The 20509-nt window shown below is 42.8% G+C and overlaps 2 protein-coding genes across 2 annotated transcripts; both read right to left on the bottom strand.

The window, feature by feature from the left end:
• Positions 1–1446: 1446 nt before the first annotated feature.
• LOC124013113 (T-complex protein 1 subunit gamma) lies at positions 1447–10869 on the bottom strand. Its single transcript, XM_046327279.1, has 13 exons — positions 10745–10869; positions 9809–9870; positions 9293–9343; positions 9122–9184; positions 8916–9012; positions 7611–7728; positions 6230–6416; positions 5859–6141; positions 5675–5756; positions 5299–5479; positions 4804–5049; positions 4508–4639; positions 1447–2307 (listed from the first exon to the last, which is right to left on the bottom strand). Exons 1-13 carry the CDS (start codon positions 10770–10772, stop codon positions 2215–2217), a joined length of 1623 nt encoding a protein of 540 aa, XP_046183235.1. The 5' UTR covers positions 10773–10869; the 3' UTR covers positions 1447–2214.
• A 1304-nt stretch (positions 10870–12173) lies between these two features.
• Positions 12174–20401, bottom strand: LOC124013068 (protein disulfide-isomerase A3-like). Its single transcript, XM_046327212.1, has 13 exons — positions 20124–20401; positions 19631–19709; positions 18687–18804; positions 18502–18609; positions 18160–18289; positions 17701–17814; positions 17400–17525; positions 16852–17034; positions 15167–15275; positions 14899–15027; positions 14601–14680; positions 14409–14466; positions 12174–13978 (listed from the first exon to the last, which is right to left on the bottom strand). Exons 1-13 carry the CDS (start codon positions 20282–20284, stop codon positions 13889–13891), a joined length of 1485 nt encoding a protein of 494 aa, XP_046183168.1. The 5' UTR covers positions 20285–20401; the 3' UTR covers positions 12174–13888.
• Between the last annotated feature and the right edge of the window lie 108 nt (positions 20402–20509).

Consider the following 20509-nt stretch of genomic DNA (forward strand, 5'->3'; position numbering starts at 1 on the left):
GTACCCAAGAAAGCAAAGGCAACTGAACTAATTTACTATCGCCCTGTAGCACTCACTTCCGTCATCATTAAGTGCTTTGGGAGGCTAGTTAAGGATCATATCACCTCTACCTTACATCCTAGACCTACTTAAATTTGCTTACCGCCCCAATAGATCCACAGACAATGCAATCGCCACCGCACTGCCCTATCCCATCTGGACAAGAGGGATACCTATGTAAGAATGCTGTTCATTGACTATAGCGCAGCATTCAACACCATAGTGAAATCCAAGCTCATCATCATTAAGCTCGGGGCCCTGGGCCTGAACCCCGCCCTGTGCAACCAGGTCCTGGACTTCCTGACAGGCCGCCCCCAGGTGTTGAAGGTAGGAAACAATATCTCCACTTCGCTGATCCTCAACACAGGGACCCCACAAGGCTGCGTGCTCAGCCGCCTTCTGTACTCCGTTTACCCATGACTGCGTGGCCACGCACGCCTCCAACTCAATCAAGTTTGCAAAAGACACTATAGTATGCCTGATTACCAGTGACGAGAAACTACAGGGAGGAGAGCCCTGGTTGAGTGATGCCAGGAAAATACATTCTCATCACTCAATGTCAACAAAACAAAGGAGCTGATCGTGGATCGTGGACTGCTCGTGGACAGCAGAGGGAGCACGCCCCCATCCACATTGACAGGACTGCAGTGGAGAAGGTGGAAAGCTTCAAGTTCCGACGTACACATCACTGACGATCTGAAACGGTCCACGCAGTGTGGTGAAGGCGGCGCAACAGCGCATCCTGTCGGGCTGTATTACCGCCTGGTACGGCAACTGCACCGCCCGCAACCGCAGGACTCTCCAGTGGGTTGTGTAGTCTGCCCAACGCATCACTGGGGGCACACTGCCTGCCCTCCACAACATCTACAGCACCCACTAGTCACTTTAATAATGTTTAAATACTGCTTTACTCATCTCATATGTATATACTGTATTTTAGTCAATGCCACTGACATTGCTCATCCTAATATTTTAGATTTTTCTTAAATCCATTTTTTGATTTTGTGAATCCGCCAGATCAGAGGAAGTAGGGATGAGCTCTTGATAAGTGTGAGAATTGGACCATATTCTGTCCTGCTAAGCATTCAAAATGTAAGTACTTTTGCGTGTCAGGGAATATGTATGGAGTAAAAGTACATTCTTTAGGAATGTAGTGAAGTCGATGTTGTCAACAACAAAAAAAATAGTAAAGTACATATAGCCCCAAAAAGATCTACTTAAGTAGGACTTTAAAGTATTTTTTACTTAAGTACTCTGGATTTCACGATGCAGCAAATGTAATGCCACCTTAGCAATTAATGAAACATTTCACCATAGGCTAAGCTACATTGTTAACAAAAGTGGTGAGAATCATAATCAAACACACATCATGGGCGTCAAAGTGAATGAAACAAACATAGGCCTGTGTCATTTGTATCCACTTTTATTGAGGTTGATTCGATCACAGGTAACCGCCCCAGGCAAAGGGTAATGGTCTGGTGGAGTAACAGGATTCAGAACCAGAGACACCGTAACTCCAACTATTTCTTGCAGAAAAAAAGCACTCACTCATTGAAATGCAAGACTATCCAATCCATATAATGCAAAATTTAAAAATGACCTTCAGAGGTAGACATTGCAGGCTATAAATAATTTGCAAGGTCGATTTTTCGATAGGATCACAATGCTTTAGTAGTTCATTCAAATGACTTCGTCACATGATTTGGTCACCATCCATTGGCAACCGTTATTCAACTCAAGTCACGAAGGAGCTCTTCCAAACAAAGAAATGCCTCGTGAGACTAACCGAGGTAAACCTTGATCCCAGGAGAACATATTAAGTCACATCTTACACTTACTGCTATAAATACTGCACAAACACACCACACACAAACAAACCAAACTAAACTTGAGTTCCTTGGTACCAAATCCAGTACATTCATACAGTATGTAATACATGCAACAACCCTATCCCAGTCTGCTTAGTGACCATAACAAATGTCATATCTGAGTGAGAGGTTTATAAAACAGTGCTGTTAAGTTATTAATCATATGTACAGGATACACATGGTATACACCGTCCAACAAAATGCTTACTTGCAGGTTCTTTCAACAATGCAACAACAAGAAATAGCTCAGACTGCCTATTCCTCCATTACCCTCTTCCTCCTCTTTGTTCCCAATCCTTCTACCCCTCTACTCGGCGCCCTGTCCTCCTCCTGTGTGCTCATCTCCCTTCTTCTTATGTCCAGAGACGATGTCGTCGATGCGCAGCAACAAGATGGCTGTCTGGAGAGAGAAAGAATGAGCCCAAGGGAGTAAAACTGCATAGCCAAACAATATGTACAGAAAGTATTCATACCCCCTTGACTTACACATTGTTACAACCCAAATTCAAAATCTCACCCCATAATGACAACATGTTTAGATATTTTAGCACATTTACACATGTTAGAATCACATTTGGCAGCGATTACAGCTGTGAGTCTTTCTGGGTAAGTCTAAGAGCTTTGCACACCTGGATTGTACAATATTTGCACTTTTTAAAATTATTTTTTTTATTCTTCACACTCCCTCAAGTTGGTTTTGGATCATTGCAAGACAGCCATTTTCAAGTCTAGCCATACATTTTTACACCAATTTAAGTCAAAACTGTTACTAGGCCCTCAGAAACATTCAATGTCATCTTGGTAAGCAACTCCAGCGTAAAAAACATTAAGAACACCTTCATAACCACAAGTGGCACCCCCCCCCATTGCCCTCAAAACAGCCTCAATTCATCGAGGAATGGACTGTACAAGGTGTCAAAAGCGTTCCACAGGGATGTGGGCCTGTGTTGACTACGATGCATCCCAGTTGAGTTAAGTTGGCGGGATGTCCTTTGGGTGGTGGACCATTCTTGATACACATGGGAAACTGTTGAGTGTGAAAAACCCAGCAGTGTTGCAGTTTGACACAAACCGATGCACCTCGCACCTACTACCATACCCCGTTGAAAAGGCACTTAAATATTTTGTCTTTCCCATTGACCCTCAACGGCACACATACAATCTTTCTGAAGGCTTAAAAATATCTTTAACCCGTGTCCTCCCCTTCATCTACACTAATTGAAATGAATTTAACAAGATACATCAATAAGGGATCGTAGACTGACCAGGTGAAAGCGATGTCACGGAAAATCGCAGGTGTTCTTAATGTTTTGTTCACTCAGTTTATATTTGGCCTTGTGTTTAAGTTATTGTCCTGCTGAAAGGTGAATTTGTCTCCCAGTGTTTGTTGGAGAGCAGACAACCAGGATTCTGCCTGTGCTTAGCTCTAATTACTTATTTTTTTTAGGATAAAAATAAACTGTAGTCCTCGCCAATAACAAGCATACCCATAACATGATGCAGCCACCACCATGCTTGAAAATATGAAGAGTGGTACTCTTGTGTTGTGTTGGATTTTCCACAAACATAACCCTTTGTATTAGGACATAAAACTAATTTCTCTGCAGTTTTACTTTTAATGCATGTTGATACATCTTCAGTTCTCCTATTACAGCCTTTAAACACTAACTGTTTTAAAAAGTCACTATTGGCCTCAAATCCTTGAACGGTTTCCTTCCTCTAAGGCAACTGAGGTAGGAAGGACGCCTGTATCTTTGTAGTGCCTGGGTGTGTTGATATACCATCCAAAGTGTAATTAATAATTTCGCCATGCTCAAAAGGGATATTCAATGTCTGCTTTTTATTTTATACCCATCAACCAATAGGTGTATTCTAGTCAAGGCTCATCCTATAAAACTACTACTGTACACACTTTTTCTATTCATATACTGTCCATAATGTCTATACACACACCATCATATAAATATATATTTATTTCGGACATTGCTCATTCTGATATTTCATATATATAGTTATGTTAGTTATTACTGCACTGTTGGAGCTAGAAACAAGCATGTCACTGCACCTACAAAATATGTTTACGCAACCAACATTTGATTTGAGGTGCCCTCTGTGAGGCATTGGGAAACCTCCCGTCTTGGTAGTTGAATCTGTTTGAAATTCATTGCTAAGTTGAGGGACCTTACAGATAATTCTATGTGTGGGGTACAGAGATGAAGTAGTTATTCAAAAATCATGTTAAATGCTAGTATTGCCATGCAACTTATTATGGCGCTTGTTAAGATTTTTTTTACTCCTGAACTTATTTAGGCTTGCCATAACAAAGGGGTTGAATACTCATTGCCTCAAGACATTTCAGATTTTCATTTTTTTTTTTTTGTAGAAATGACTAAAAACATTCCACTTTAACATTACGGGGTATTTTGTGTAGGCCAGAGACAAAATCTCAATTTAATCCATTTTAAATTTAGGTTGCAAAAAAAAAATGTGGAAAAAGTAAAGGGGTGTGAATACTTTCTGAAGGCACTGTAACTAATGAACACTTGTGTAGCGCATCAATGCCCTCAACATTGTATTGAGCAGGTGGTTGGAAGTCTCACCTCTACTGCAGTCTTGTAGGTCTGGGCCTTGACGGCCAGTGGCTCCCAGATGCCCAGGGAGATCATGTCAGCCAGGGTGCCAGTCTCTCCATTCACCCCCCACGACACACTGCCCTTCTGGGTGTGCTTGGCCTGGAGTGGGGATGGATCTCAGTGAAAAGGCCACTATAATGTACAGTAAAACCTCCATCTCCCTTTCACACCCGCTCTCACGCTTGCGCACACACGCTCCCATCGGTCTTCCTCCGAGATGGTATGAGGTTCTACCTTTGACTCAGTCTCTGTCGCTCTCTTACCCTGAGGGAGGTGAGCACACGGATGGTGGAGGCGCCACAGTTCTGGATGAGGGTGCGGGGGATGACCTCCAGGGCCTGGGCCAGGGCACGGTAGGGCCACTGCTCCACGCCAGTGAGGGTCTTGGAGAGCTCCATCAGCCGCTGGGACACAGCCATCTCGGCAGCGCCACCGCCAGGCAGCAGGCTGGGCTCCAGCAGCACATTGCGGGTCACCTGCATGGCATCCTGCAGGTTACGCTCCACCTCCTGGGAGAGAGACGTAAATGGGGGAAAGAGAAAGATTTCAGAACACAAATAAAACCTCATTTAGTCATCTTTGCGCTGGTAACTTGTGACTTACCAAAAAAAACAAGTTCTAGGAGGGGAGTGGAGGAAGCAGAGACTCATCCCATGAACGTCACTCTTTACATTATCATCCCTTTCTTTTAGCACTTAGTGATTGTTGCACAATACAAAGAGCATATTATTTTGAAAGCTTTATTCTCAGATTCTCACCGCCAGGATTTCCTTGCTGGCTCCTCTCAGCAGGATGGTGCAGGCTTTAGGGTCTTTGCACTCTGTGACGAAGGCAAAGTACTCGTCTCCAATCTTCTTGATCTCAAACAAGCCCGCCCCCAGGCCCACGTCCCCTTCGCGCAGCTCGTCCGTACGGCTGGCAATGCGTGCGCCACACGCCCTAAGGGATAACAAGGAAATAGGTTAGAGCAGTAGTTGTGAAGACTATACACCCTGTTAAAGAAGCCGAAATAAACCAATACGCAATGAAAGTGCTCGGTCATTCGCTAGCTATGTACATAGTAACATGACACAGAGCAAAACGGTGAAATTTAAACATGTTTTTGTTTGCGATAATTGCTTTCAATTGGCTTACCTGGCGATCCGATTGTTGTCAGTCTTTCTTACACGGCGAATAGCCGTGATGTTAGCCTTCATTAGGTAGTGCTGAGCCAAGTCTGAAGAGGCAAAATATAGTTGTGGTAAAAAAAAAAAAAAAGTCAGTTGCATCAGACATAGGCCTTAACAAGAACAATGCATTTTGAAGCAGCGTGGGATACCCGAGATGCCCTTCTCTGTGAAGATGAGGTCTGGCTTGAGGCGGATGATGTCTTCACAGATCTGCTGGATGTACTCCTCCTCCATCTGCAGGATGCGGGCAAAGTCCTCCTCACGAGTGATCTCAATATCAGTCTGGCTCTCTCCCTTCTTGTACTCCAGGGAGCAGTCCAACAGCACAATACGGGGATCCTTGATCATCCTGCGCATGCGCGGGTGGGTCACATCCTTGTTTACCATCACACCTCTGAGCACACACGAGTCCTCGATGATCCCACCGGGAACCTGGACAAACACATTAACACAAAGGATGAAGCAGAACTTGGACTGCACAGGAAAACAAACATTTAAAAAAAGACACTTTGACCATTACCTTTTCTACTTTGGCGTACTTCTTTATGTCGATCTCCTTGCGTCCGTTCTCCTCCATCTCCACAGTTTTGACGGCGTCCAGGGCAATTCTGCAGGCCATGTCAGACCAGCGGCTCAGAGCCTTGGTGTTGATGGCAGAGTTGATGATCTTCAGCATCATCTCCCTGTCACTCACGTCCACTGGGATGCTGGGAGGAGGAGAAGAGAGTTGTTAAACAAATGTTATGAGTGTGAAAGCGGTTGCCACCTAAAACAATGGTTCTCAAACTGGGGGTCACAAGAAGGTTTTTGTGGGGGGGTTAAAACTGAATGGGAAAAATACATATTTTCCCCACAATTTAATAGTCTACAGATACCATTTGTATTGTATATTTATACATTTGCCTATTCGATCTGGTTACTAACAAAATAATTTGGTACAATACTGTAGGCCTGTCTCAAAAACATCTCATCTGTGCCTCAAGAACCAAAAAGTGTCTCGACTCTTGACCAGTCATCAGCATTTGGCACACAAAGGCGGGCATGCATATCCAGGTTAATGACCAGAAAGCACTGGTTTCGTTTTCTCCAGTTTTTGCTGGCAAAAACAAAGTACGTTTAAATAAATAAAAAGTAAAACTATTCTGGCAAAGCAATGCATCTTTGCCAGAATAGGCTTTCTGGCGATTCACTGATCATTTTCATACTTCAGACAGATCTAGGCCAAGTTTGGGTGGCAACTGGCTATCTGTCTAAAGATAACATAGCTGTAACGTCGCACTGCCTTCAATACTTATGGGATGAAGATGTAATACATTTACCAGAATATGTTACAATATTTGTGAGGAAGAAAAAGGCCGCAGACAGACCATGCTTTCCAGCCGATCCTACAGATGTGGGACGGCAGGGTAGCCTAGTGGTTAGAGCATTGGACTAGTAACCGAAAGGTTGCAAGTTCAAATCCCCGAGCTGACAAGGTACAAAATCTGTCGTTCTGCCCTTGAACAGGCAGTTAACCCACTGTTCCTAGGTCGTCATTGAAAATAAAGAATAAGAATATGTTCAAAACTGACTTGCCTAGTAAAATTTAAAAAAAAAATACAACTCTGCCGTAACCTGCTTGCTCTGGACTCCAGAGAAGTAAGATGACAATGGCTGCTTTCACCTTAAAATGCAGGTCTAAAACATATCTTGCATTTTGAAAGTGGATCACTGTTTGACATGAAACATGCAGTGACCAGAAAAAGTATTTGGGCCAAATCTCTTCATATAAAAATCACAGATGAATGGCAATCACAGATTTGCATAAGAAGTGAAGTTATACAGATGTCAAGTTAGAATTCAGCCCTTAAGGATTAAAAGGTTGTGTGTGTGGGGGTGGGCAGTAGAGGCTGGAACAGTACCTGATATCTTTGAGCAGGTTGAGCATATCATCCAGGGCATGTCTGTAGGCGCTGATGACAACCGTCGGGTGCATCTGCTGCTCCAAGAACTGCTCTGACACGGACAGCATCTCACCCGCTAGAGATGCACAAAATGTATGGATGTCTCACCGGCCATGGCTGTCGATGCCCCCTTCTGTGGCCGAAACGCCCCCTAAAAAAAATCCCCGCCTTGCGGCCAAAGTGGCTGTTGTGCCCTTGGGCTGAATATAATAATACAAATTCCCTTCTCCCAGATGCCAATCGCCCTGCTCCAAAGCACCCCTCACTCACATGGCTCTCTCAGATATTTATATTCTTATTAGTCAATGCCCGTCACGTGATCAGGTCCTTTTCACAGGCATCGCAGCTCCGAAGTAGACTACTAGTGATGTAAGAAACATTGGGGATGCAACGGCGCGTGCATCCTTACGGAATTCCAAGGCACATATTGAAGACGTTAGATCTGTCCATGTTTACTTTGTCAGCTAACAAGATGAGTAACAAACAGCAAAAGCACTAACCTATGTCAATCTACTATCTCACATATTACATAAGTTGACCTATTCTATGGGTCAGCTTGTCGTTCTGTACAAGAAAGAAACATTCCAAACAGACGTTCTGGGACAGCTGTGGGATGATAAGACCCCAAATGAATACTACTACCATACATCAAAAAAACATTTTAAAAGCAATGAGGCTGATGCAACAGATCAGAATTTCTATATTAAAATGTTGATAACCTATTATTTCTTCACATTATAAGCGCAGCAATGCGCACACGGCAGCAGGCTATAAATGTTCCAACATACTATTAGCAGGAACGGTCTATCAGGTTGCGTGGAAAACACAACTAATGGGATGCAGAGTTGAAATGTACATTTTTAAAATGTTTTTTTTAAATAATATCAATCAGGCCCTATTCATTTCTGCATACTTTTAACTCGGATCTCGCACGTGGACAGATAATTGCGTATTTGGTACGCAAAACGCGTGCATGTTGGCAGGTCTGCAATTGGCCCAACATCACCCGGGTTTGGCCAGTGTAGACCGGCATTTTAAACACCATTTTTTTCTGAACAGATTTGCCTAGTTAAATAAATGTTTTTAAAAAATGTTTTTTTTAAAAGGCCTTGCCCGTAAAACCACTAAATTGTTGGCCTGGTTGAGACACAGGAGTAATACATGAAGAATAGGCTGGATTGGATTACTAGTGTACTACTACTATGAGAATAGACCTGATGGTGCAGTGTATTTATTCACAGTATTGGGCATGTGGTGACTCACCCAGGATGATGACAGAGGTGGTGCCGTCTCCCACCTCCTCGTCCTGAGTGCGGCTGATCTCAATCATGGACTTGGCAGCCGGGTGCTGGACCTGGATCTGTGGAAGCAGAGACAGGGGGAAGGAGGTGGGCTTTGTACTGGGGCACTGAACATTTTCTGCATGGAAGTAGACGTATTGGGAATCATAGCAAGTGTGCTCTTCTCACCTCTCTCAGGATAGCGTTGCCATCGTTGGTCATCACAATCCCACCCATGGGGTCCAAAAGCATCTACACACAAAGCATGTTATGGTTTCCCCAATTCAAGTGCTACCATAAAGTATGTTTCAAGCAAAACCGTGACAAAAACCTGAGGATAAAAATAAACCTATAGCTCACTTTCATCATGGCCCTTGGTCCCAGGCATGTTCTGATGACGTCTGCGATCGTCTACAACACACACACGAAAAAAGGTTTATCTATATAGTGTCAACAAGCAATGCATCATAGCTATCCTACATTCCTCATCAATTGAGCTACAGAAGCAATGTAATGGGTAGGGATGTGAAGATACCAGTATCGCAATATTTTTTCCATGGCAAAAATTAAAAAGCAGACTCTTTGGTCCTTAAACACCCGCTGTATGTAAAATAATGTGTGCTATAGCTTGGAAAATAAATGTGACTCTAGATGACAACATGTTCGTTTCCAACATTAGGGCTGCTTTCCAAAAGAAGTTTAGACTGCTTCATGCCCCCCCCATGCTAGCAATTATCACGATACTGGTATCATCCCAGCCCTAGTACTGGGCCCCATAGTCAGCAATTAAACATACAATTATGTTGAAATAACATAGCTAGAAACCATGTTAATTCAACCAAGTACAGTGGAAGACACTAACTAATGGGACCTCACCTTGGCTGCACTGATATTTCCGGTCTGAACCTTCCGTCCAGACTCCCTCTTCATATTCTGGCCTGTAGGGAACATGAGAACGGAGTTAATACTATATTGTGTAAAATATTGCTGCAAAAACACAGCCGACCAAAACATCATTACAGCAATTAGTCTAGTTACCTCTATGATCCAACCAGTCTACGTTTGTTCTACACCTTTTGATTTCCATGTACAAATTAAGGTCCCACATATGTAGCTCACTAGCTACCTACCTACATCATACAATAGCTAGCTAGGCGTATCGTGTGTGGATTATGGATGTCTCGCATTTTGGAAGGCTGACATTTTACACTGTAATAATATGCCTCGCAGCTAACAGATACATGGTTACTGAACGACACACAAATACAGCACCAAAGCTGGCTTAAATCATCTGACATGTTACTGACATGCAGGAGCTGTCTGATGTTGACATGCCTGGAAGCTCCGACGACCAGGTTCAAATTGCAGTGATTTGAGTCAAACTTTGAGTTTCACTAATGTTGCCGAAAAGATGGGCAGGACTCCCGTGTTTTTAGCCCCAATTATTGTCAATGTGTAACGTCATTGCAAATTGTATTCTTGAGAATGGACATTTTAGTTGAGCACTTAAACGTTAGCGGTTGTGTAAAATGTACTGTAACCAGCCAGATAGGTTTTTGTAACGTTACGGCCAAGAAAGTCATACAAAGAGCAAGTTAACCTACTAGCTAAATACCTTGCTAACGCTAGCTAGCACTGTCAGTGGTCGGCAAGGAAGCAGAAGCACATGCTTTGTTGCTGGCTACCTGTGTAGCCGGTACTGGCCGCTTGGATATTACAAACGACAAAAACATCCAAATGCGTCAGATTTCCACCGAAATCAAAGTTAAGATGTTACATTTCTCGTTTCTTATGGTTTTTCTATCAACTTACTCAGCACGAGAACCTGTTGGCCCATCATCGTGACAGTGTGTGTGGGACAACGGCCTGGAACCTTCTGGGTAGCACAAGAGGAAGAAGATCCAGATGCGGGGCGGATTTCTTCCAGTGTGTTAACCAATAACCTTCGAGCAAATCATAACGTACTGTGACTTCCACCAGTTGGGGAACCGGGGTAAACGCAACAGGATTGTGAGACACACCATGTACCATATATTCATTGCCCTGTACAAAACCAAGCAACTCCATATACAGTAATCCAATATTGGCCAGACCTTTTCTGAAATTCAAGGATACCTGTATTACAGGATGTTTCCCTTCTTGTTTTATTGAAGGGGAAAAAATGATATAATGACAATACCAAACCACTATGTTGTATTTATTTTACCTTTATTTAACTAGGCAAGTCAGTTAAGAACAAATTCTTATTTACAATGGCGGCCTAAACCGGACGACGCTGGGCCAATTGTGCGCCGCCCTACTAATGCAGGGGTCAACTAGATTCAGAAGCAAGTCATTTTTTCTGGAGCGGAACATAATTACAAATAATTTGTTGACTGCAAATTGACCGCAAGAAGCCCAAACATATATTTTTCTAAAACAATCATTTCAGACCTTCCTTACATTTCTATACGATCACGTCTCTCTATAATGTGTGGGAACACTTCGGAACAGATTTCTTCAAATTAAAATCACTTTGAGCTTATTTCCTAGTGTTATTAGTTTTTATACTGAACAAAAATATAAACGCAACATGCAACAATTTCATTGATTTTACTGAGTTACAGTTCATATGAGGAAATCAGTCAACTGAAATAAATTCACTAGGCCCTAATCTATGGATTTCACATGAATTGGAATACAGATATGCATCTGTTGGTCAAAGATACCTTAAAACATGGGCCTCAGGATCTCGTCATGGTATTTTGTGCATTCAAATTGCCATTGATAAAATGCAATTGTATTCAATTGTGTTCGTTGTCTGTAGATTATGCATGCCCATACCATAATCACACCACCAGCATGGGACACTTTGTTCACAATGTTGACATCAGCAAACCACTTGCCCACACAACGCCATACACGTGGTCTGCGGTTGTGAGGCCAGTTAGACAGAAAGCCAAATGTTCTAAAACGACTTTGGAGGTGGCTTATTGTAGAGAAATGAACATTAAATTATCTGGCAACAGCCTGGTGGACATTCCTTCAGTCAGTATTCCAATTGCACGCTCCTTCAACTTGCAACATCAGTGGCATTGCGTTGTGTGACAAAACTGCACATTTTAGAGTTGCCTTTATTGTCCAAAGCACAAGGTGCACCTGTGTAATGATCATGCTGTTTAATCAGCTTCTTAATATGACACCTGTCAGGTGGATGGATTATCTTGGCAAAGGAGAAATACAAAATTTGAGCGAAATAAGCTTTTGTGCGTATGGAACATTTCCGGGATCTTTTATTTCAACTCATGAAACATGGGACCAACACTTTACATGTCGTGTTTATATTTTTGTTCAGAGTATGTCCGACAATGACTATGTCCAACACAAAAAAACATGTTTGTTTAAATATATATATATTTTTTGGGGGGGGCTCGCCAGTTGGGGAACGCTGCACTGTGTCCAGAAAACAAAATATGAATTCACTGATGTAAGAAGTATGGTAACTGTGTTACTACGTTGTACAACAGTAGACTATTGTCTGATTGTTTTCCAAAAGAAAGTCAAAGAAACAACAAAGACCGATTTTTAAAAAATGGTACCAGAATCGTTTAAGTGAGAAAACGCCAAAGACATATCTCAATTTCTTAGCAGATCAAAAATAAATATACTGTAAGGATAATGGGTCCTCTGTGTGCAAAACTCTAGCAACATGTACATCAATAAATTATAAGGCCCTGTCCAAAAAGAGACAATTAAGATAGCAAATATCCTTTGTTTTCACACATTATGTACAAAGTATGTTGCTTCCTGTATACTCTATTCAATAAATATGACTACACACACACACACACACACACACACACACACACACACACACACACACACACACACACACACACACACACACACACACACACACACCTGTCCTTCATAGCCACATCCAAACATCGTATAGGCCTTTCAGAAGTTAGTTGCTCTAAAAATCCCTGGCAAAATGGCATATAATGATAGAAACATAAATAGAAACCTGAATATTCAAAAACATAGGGTGCAAACATTTGTTTTCAAGAACACCATGGTGGCTACTTGTAATTTTTGCCAATCTGAATATTGCCTTTACGGTATTTCCAATATGGTTAATTTGATATTGGCATGGACAAAAAAAAGAAGAAGAATAGGTTGGGATGTTTTGGGTTTTGTATGCAGTCAGATAGATCAGGAGTGAAGTGGTTGGTTGGTGCTGTCTGGAATGACACCAACTCAGTAGCTCAAGTGCACATATAAAAAGACCAGCGGGTATTTATACCCGTCTGAACGTTTTTTTTTTGAACTAGGAAATATGGAGCCATTTCAGAGTATTTTACACAAGCAAGCATCATTGGTGGAATGGATGGTACGGCTTATGATGGTAAGGAAGACGGATGGTTCTGAGATAGAGGAGAGACAATAAGTCAAGATCTATATAGAAATAGATGTTATTACAGTATCATTATACAGCATATATTAATCTCACGGTATTTGATGCATGACAAACCTGCAACACACTGATCCTTGGTGAGTTCATGCCGTTGATGTACATTTTGATTTAGCCTTTATACGAATGGAAATTGGGAAGGTTTGGTTCAGTCTTATGACAAGAAAATCAGCCTCATCTCTCTTCCAGGTCACTTGACATTAGAAGCTGGCAGTCCTCACTCATTGTTTCTCTTCTTCTGTAGAAATGCTATTCCTCCTCCTGATCAATTACAAGGGGCTCTGTTCCTGGAGAGTCAAACATGTAACTTGGATTTCATTCAAATCTGTTGTTTCAAGGGGGAAAAAACTTTGTGGGTAGAGTTTCTGGAGTGTTATTTCATCAGAAATAAAGAATCTCAGCAGAAGTTGTGACTCTTCAGGAACAGCGTATCCACAATCGCAATTCAAGGGGTCTCAAGCTACATTTCCCATCATACACCCCTGCCATCGCCTAACTTCTGTTCACAAGTCTTCTCTCACGCCGCTGACAACGGGGATGTGCGAGGCTTCTCTCTTCAAGTACTTGATGAAGTCCTTCACTTCACGGGCACCCTGGAATTACAGAGGAAAACATTTTAAGCTCCCTTTGTAACCCGACATATATAATCTTTGATACATCAGTATATGCAGTGCAAATCTAGTGGGCGAGCCATTGCTTTCAGTCATTGCGCTAACGCCAGTTAGCAACTTCCTTCAAACTGCACACAGACAGAAAAATGGTATCCATTAGTTTATTTTACTCAGTAAGTACAAAACGGGATTAATTGCGAAAATCGTGCACTATCCCTTTAAAAGCATGTTTCGGCAGAAATATCTATAGATGCAACATTTTTTTATATATATATATATATATAAATCTTTTAAATATATTTTTGGGGAGTGGTGGGACGCCACTGCTTAATGAATATAGGGGAAACACTGGTATATGACTAGTTTGTGTCTGCTTATGTAAAATGGAAATAACAGTTAAGGGAGATTTCACCTCATATCGTTTGGGTTGGTCCTTCTTGTCTGCCCGAGCAAAGTAGATGGTGGGAAACCTACAGAACAACACGAGAGAGCGAGAGAAACACAATGAATGAATGACCAGAGACAGGGTGAAAATGAATGGAAAGATAAGCGAGAGCTGATAGAAGGGAAAGGATAACCAGGTGATAAAAGTGTGGTATCTCACCCTTGCACATCAAAGCCTTGTGGAACATCATTGGCTGTAGCATCCATCTTGGCAATGACAATATTAGGGTCAGAGTAGAGCTGAGAAGAAAACAGGAGAAATAACCAATGAGAACAAACGGGTTTACTTGGCTTTAGTTCTTTTCCTTAGTTTACTGACAAATCACAATTTTCAATGCATACAATTGTTCTGAGGAAAGCCATAATAGTAAACAGTGGCAGTAAATAAAATATTCTGTTCTAGATTTAAATGACTTAAAACGTGGCATTGGTGAGTCTGTGCATGTAGTCTTTCTCACCTGTTCTGCCAACTCCTTGTACTTGGGCTCCAGGCTCTTACAGTGACCACACCAGGGGGCATAGAACTCAATCAGCACGTCCTTCTCAGGGTCATTCACAATCTCCTCAAATGACTCTGCTACCACTACCTGGGAGTGGGCGCGCACACACACACAATAAATGTGAATTGTCACGACAACAAAATCAGAAACACAAATGTACTGTGATTGAGTATTGAATAATAACACAGAAATACAGACACTCGTTCACATAGACTAACAAAGATACCTTGACGGGACCCTTGTTTTTCTCAGGGATGGGCTCCGACTTGATGTAACGTTTTAGTCGTCCAGCAAAGTAATCCTCCAGGAATCTTTCAAGGGACTTCCCATCTCTCCTGTTAAATAGGTTCAACAACAAACATACTTAGTAGGGTTGTACGTGGTGGAACTTAAAGGTTAGACTTAGAACCTCAACTAAACTCAGCAAAAAAAAGAAACGTCCTCTCACTGTCAACTGCCTTTATTTTCAGCAAACTTAACATGTGTAAATATTTGTAGGAACATAACAAGATTCAACAACTGAGACATAAACTGAAGAAGTTCCACAGACATGTGACTAACAGAAATGGAATAATGTGTCCCTGAACAATGGGGGGAGGGGGTCAAAATCAGAAGTAACAGTCAGTATCTGGTGTGGCCACCAGCTGCATTAAGTACTGCAGTGCATCTCCTCCTCATGGACTGCACCAGATTTTCAAGTTCTTGCTGTGAGATGTTACCCCACTCTTCCACCAAGGCACCTGCAAGTTCCCGGACATTTCTGGGGGGAATGGCCCTAGCCCTCACCCTCCGATCCAACAGGTCCTAGACGTGCTCAATGGGATTGAGATCCGGGCTCTTCGCTGGCCATGGCAGAACACTGATATTCCTGTCTTGCAGGAAATCACGCACAGAACGAGTAGTATGGCTGGTGGCATTGTCATGCTGGAAGGTCATGTCAGGATGAGCCTGCAGGAAGGGTACCACATGAGGGAGGAGGATGTCTTCCCTGTAAACGCACAGCACTGAGATTGCCTGCAATGACAACAAGCTCAGTCCGATGATGCTGTGACACACCGCCCCAGACCATGACTGACCCTCCACCTCCAAATCAATCCCGTTCCAGAGTACAGGCCTCGGTGTAACGCTCATTTCTTCTACGATAAACGCAAATCCGACCATCATTCCTGATGAGACAAAACCACAACTTGTCAGTGAAAAGCACTTTTTGCCAGTCCTGTCTGGTCCAACGACGGTGGTTTGTGCCCATAAGTGACGCTGTTGCCGGTGATGTCTGGCAAGGACCTGTTTTACAACAGGTCTACAAGCCCTCAGTCCAGCCTCTCTTAGCCTATGGAGGGATAGTGCGTTCCTGGTGTAACTCAAGCAGTTGTTGTTGCCATCCTGTACCTGTCCCGCAGGTGTGATGTTCAGATGTACCGATCCTGTGCAGGTGTTGTTACACGTGGTCTGCCACTGCGAGGATGATCAGCTGTCTGTCCTGTCTCCCTGTAGCGCTGTCTTAGGTGTCTCACGGTACAGACATCGCAATTTATTGCCCTGGCCACATCTGCAGTCCTCATGCCTCCTTGCAGCATGCCCAAGGCATGTTCACACATATGAGCAGGGACCCTGGGCATCTTTCTTTTGGTGTTTTTCAGAGTCAGTAGAAAGGCCTCTTTAGTGTCCTAAGTTTTCATAACTGTGACCTTAATTGCCTACCGTCTGTAAGCTGTTATTGTCTTAACGATCGTTCCATAGGTGCATGTTCATTAATTGTTTATGGTTCATTGAACAAGCATGGAAAACAGTGTTTAAACCTTTTACAATGAAGATCTGTGAAGTTATTTGGATTTTTACAAATAATCTTTGAAAGACAGGGTCCCGACAAAGGGACGTTTCTTTTTTTTGCTGAGTATGTCTGTAACTCACGTGAACTCCTCCCTCATGGTGTACTTGAAGCCCTGTTGTGTTCTGATGGTTACGAAGGGCAGATCTCCTCCGTCCGACGCACCCAGACCAAACTCCTCCTCTAGCTCATCCACAAAATCCCTGCGATTGGCCACGGCAAAACTCAGGCCCTGGGACGCAAACTGATAACCCACCTTCATCACTCTGAGAAGAGAAAATGAACGACATTTAATAATAATGTTAAGATACTTATATACCACCTTGTACAATATTTGGAATTCAGGTATTATATGTACTGTATGTAGGATAAAATCAAAATACATATCTACATTACTACTTGGTCACACTTTACGTTGCCCAATGACCATGTAAGGTAATAATAGTATCTCAATATCATCCCATAAAAAAAATGAGTGTAACAATTGTAACCAATACAATAATAACATACCTACTATGAATTCAGTATCAAATTAAAAACAGAACTGAACTAAAAGAGAAAGTTGCTATTAAGCGTGGGTCATCTAATATTAGTGTGGTGTAAAGTGTTGTGGTATTGTAGGTGTACCAACCTGTTCCTCCAATAGTTGGAGCCTTTGGGGTTCCGAAGGTAGTCCAAATCATAGTATGCAGTCAACAAGTCCTGCCCCTTCAGCTTATCTCTGTTCTCATTGGTCAGATGGGGGCACATTCCGAAACTGACAAAAGGAAACAGGAAGACCAATAACGTTAGACACTCAAGTAGAGGTAGAGGGAAAGAGAGATGGGGATATGAAAAAGAGAGAGTGATATGATAGAGAGAGAGAGAGACACTAATGTAACAGACATTCAGGTGATGGATTTAGAGTAGACAGACGGGAGCAGTAGTCTTACATGTTGTCTCTGATGAAGCGGCGCAGTGTGTGGGTAGTGATGGTCTCTGTAAAGCGCAGCACGCTCTCCTCAAACTTACCGCTCAGCCTTGGGGGCCTGAACAGCAGAACACTCCTGGACAGACGCAGGGGAGAGCGATAAGACAGTAGTTGATCAGTCTGTTGGTCACACCTTGTACAGTCACACTATAGCAGTGTTTTCAGTCCATTCCTGGGTGTACACAATTTTGCCATAGCCCAGCACTAAGACACCCGTTTTACCTCAACAGGGTTATCTTGATCTCACTCTCTATCACGCTCACTTCTTCCCATTCTCTTCCTATCCCTCCCCATCTCTCTACTCCTTCCTCCCACCCACCCACCCACCCACTCCCACCCACCCACCTCACCACTCACTCACTCACTCACTCACTCACTCACTCACTCACTCACTCACTCACTCACTCACTCACTCACTCACTCAGTGTCCACCCTGTGTTTGAGGCCCAGGGTCATGTTGATGGTGTGGGCGAAGCGGAAGTGGTCCCTCATGACGCCGGCCGCCTTCAGAAACTCTGCCAGCTGAGCACTGTCAGGCCCAGAGAAGAAACCTGGGAGGAGAGAGATAAGTATGGAGAGAAAGTACATTAGCCCTTTCCAACACTGCCAGTGTTGGCTTCCACCATGTTGCATTCACCTCTCACAAGGCTTTTCAGAGCAGTGGACATCAATTAAATGATGGCCAATGTGAAAAGTACAGATTCAGGGAACCAAAGATTCAGTTAACAAACAGGTAACTATACTCTTCTAGAGTATGACGTACCCACTACACTGGCGTCGAAGTGGTTGACAAAGGCCTCGACATCTGCTTCGCTGCGCAGGGTAACAGAGTTGGGCCCAGCTTGCTTCTTCATGTAGTGGACAATCCCATCTGTTTGTATGCAGACAAATGCATTAGTAGGCCTACGTGATTCGTGTACTTTAAATAACGCTTAAAATCACACACACCTGCTGAGCGTGGTCCGTCATAGGACGAGGAGTCTTCTCCGTTTCTGAATATCTTGAGCGTGGGGTACCCTGTGACTCCGAAACGCCCGCATGTGTCTGGGCTCGCTGTGCAATCCACCTGAGGGGTGAGAGAGTGAGATGGACAGAAGAGATACAGAGGATGGGGAGGTAGAGAGAGAGAAATGGATAGATAGTCAGAGTAAAACAATTATAGAAAGCAAAGGAGGAGTGAGAAAAAGTGGGAGAAAGAAAACGATAGGGAGATGCCAATGGCAATAGACCCATCTGTGTTTTCAAACATTGCTGCAGGAGGGCGATGTGCAGAGGGCGATATGCACAAGTTGGTGGAAAAACACATTGGAGTTCTTTTTTGGGGGAAAGGCTCTATTTGAGTGCATTTCACACTACTTTTGGATTACAATTATATTTTAAGGCTCGCGTGAATGTCCTGCTTAATATCATAGTGTCATCATTGCAAATAAACTGGATTATACTTTTTTTTTTAAACACTTCAACCAGAAAGATTGCTCTTTGGCTAGCTTTAGCTACAGCCTATGTAGCAAAACAACTGCTGCATCCAAGTTATTTTGCAAAGATCAAAACCAAACAGAAACTTAGCAACTTTTCAAGCAAGAATCGAAACATCATTGTAAGCGTATGAGAACCCCGAAAAGTGATTTAGTTTATAAGTAATAAAAACGTAAATCCAGGATGTTTCATGGGCGCATACATCGATGCCTTTCTTACTGCAGCCAAGAGTAGAGTGCATCTGTGCGTGAACTTCGACGTCACTGTGTCGTGCACTGGAAAGGGGTATATATAAAGTACATTAGCCCCTTTCATATAATGTCCCTGGGTTATATAAATAGCAACTGTACCACAAATTGGCAAACAAAATAAATTGGTAACTATTCTGATAAAGTGGTGTGATAGCTTTATCATACCTTAGCAAGTGGCACTGTCCCTTTAAGTCGACTAGCTGCGGTCTCAAAATCTGGGGCTAGTTTCTTACAATGTCCACACCTGCGAAGCAAATAATGATAAAATAGATTACTGGAGATATAATCCAAGGAACTGAATATGAAGTGACAGGCAATACAAATGTTACCATATGCGCGGGTATAAATGTGTTATACCTGTAAAACCCATTAACAAATTGGGGTTATAAAGACATCATATTGCCAATTTTGAAAACATAATAGCTCTGATACTATTTGCACAGAGCGGCCAACATGCTACTAGCTAGCTTGCATTGATACAGTAGCTACTTGCCTCGAGTTTGACAGCTGAAACAAAGAATATAGTTAGCCGGCTAACGGAACACGTCTTGGACAGTTACCTAGAGTAGATAATGTACTTACATATTTGCCTTAAATTACATTGCACGTCTATAAATGACAATGGATATAGACATAAGGGAATGTTTTCATTTCTCACCACGGAGCGTAGAATTTCACTAACATCGTCTCGTGCTCCGCTGCCAGGTAATCGAAATCCGCGTCCCCTAGCTCTAGCACGTCACCCCGTGCGACTACCGCGCCAGAAAATATTACAACCGATAACATGAAAGCAGGGATGAGCGACAAAAAGGAGGCCATATTTCTAAATCCTTCAAGTGAACAGGATTATCAAATACAATACAGAAACAAAGAGGACATATATTGTGGAAATAGAGGACCCTCACTGTCACCCTGCGGCTCCTCTTTCCGGAAAAAGACGAGTGGACGATTGAAAGGCGGGACATAAACGGAATATGAACGAAACTGACCTTGTCATTGGTCGAGGAGGACATACATTGATGCGATGTAAGTAGTACATCGGTC

Source organism: Oncorhynchus gorbuscha, linkage group LG24, assembly GCF_021184085.1.
Source record: "Oncorhynchus gorbuscha isolate QuinsamMale2020 ecotype Even-year linkage group LG24, OgorEven_v1.0, whole genome shotgun sequence".
Lineage (NCBI taxonomy): Eukaryota > Metazoa > Chordata > Actinopteri > Salmoniformes > Salmonidae > Oncorhynchus > Oncorhynchus gorbuscha.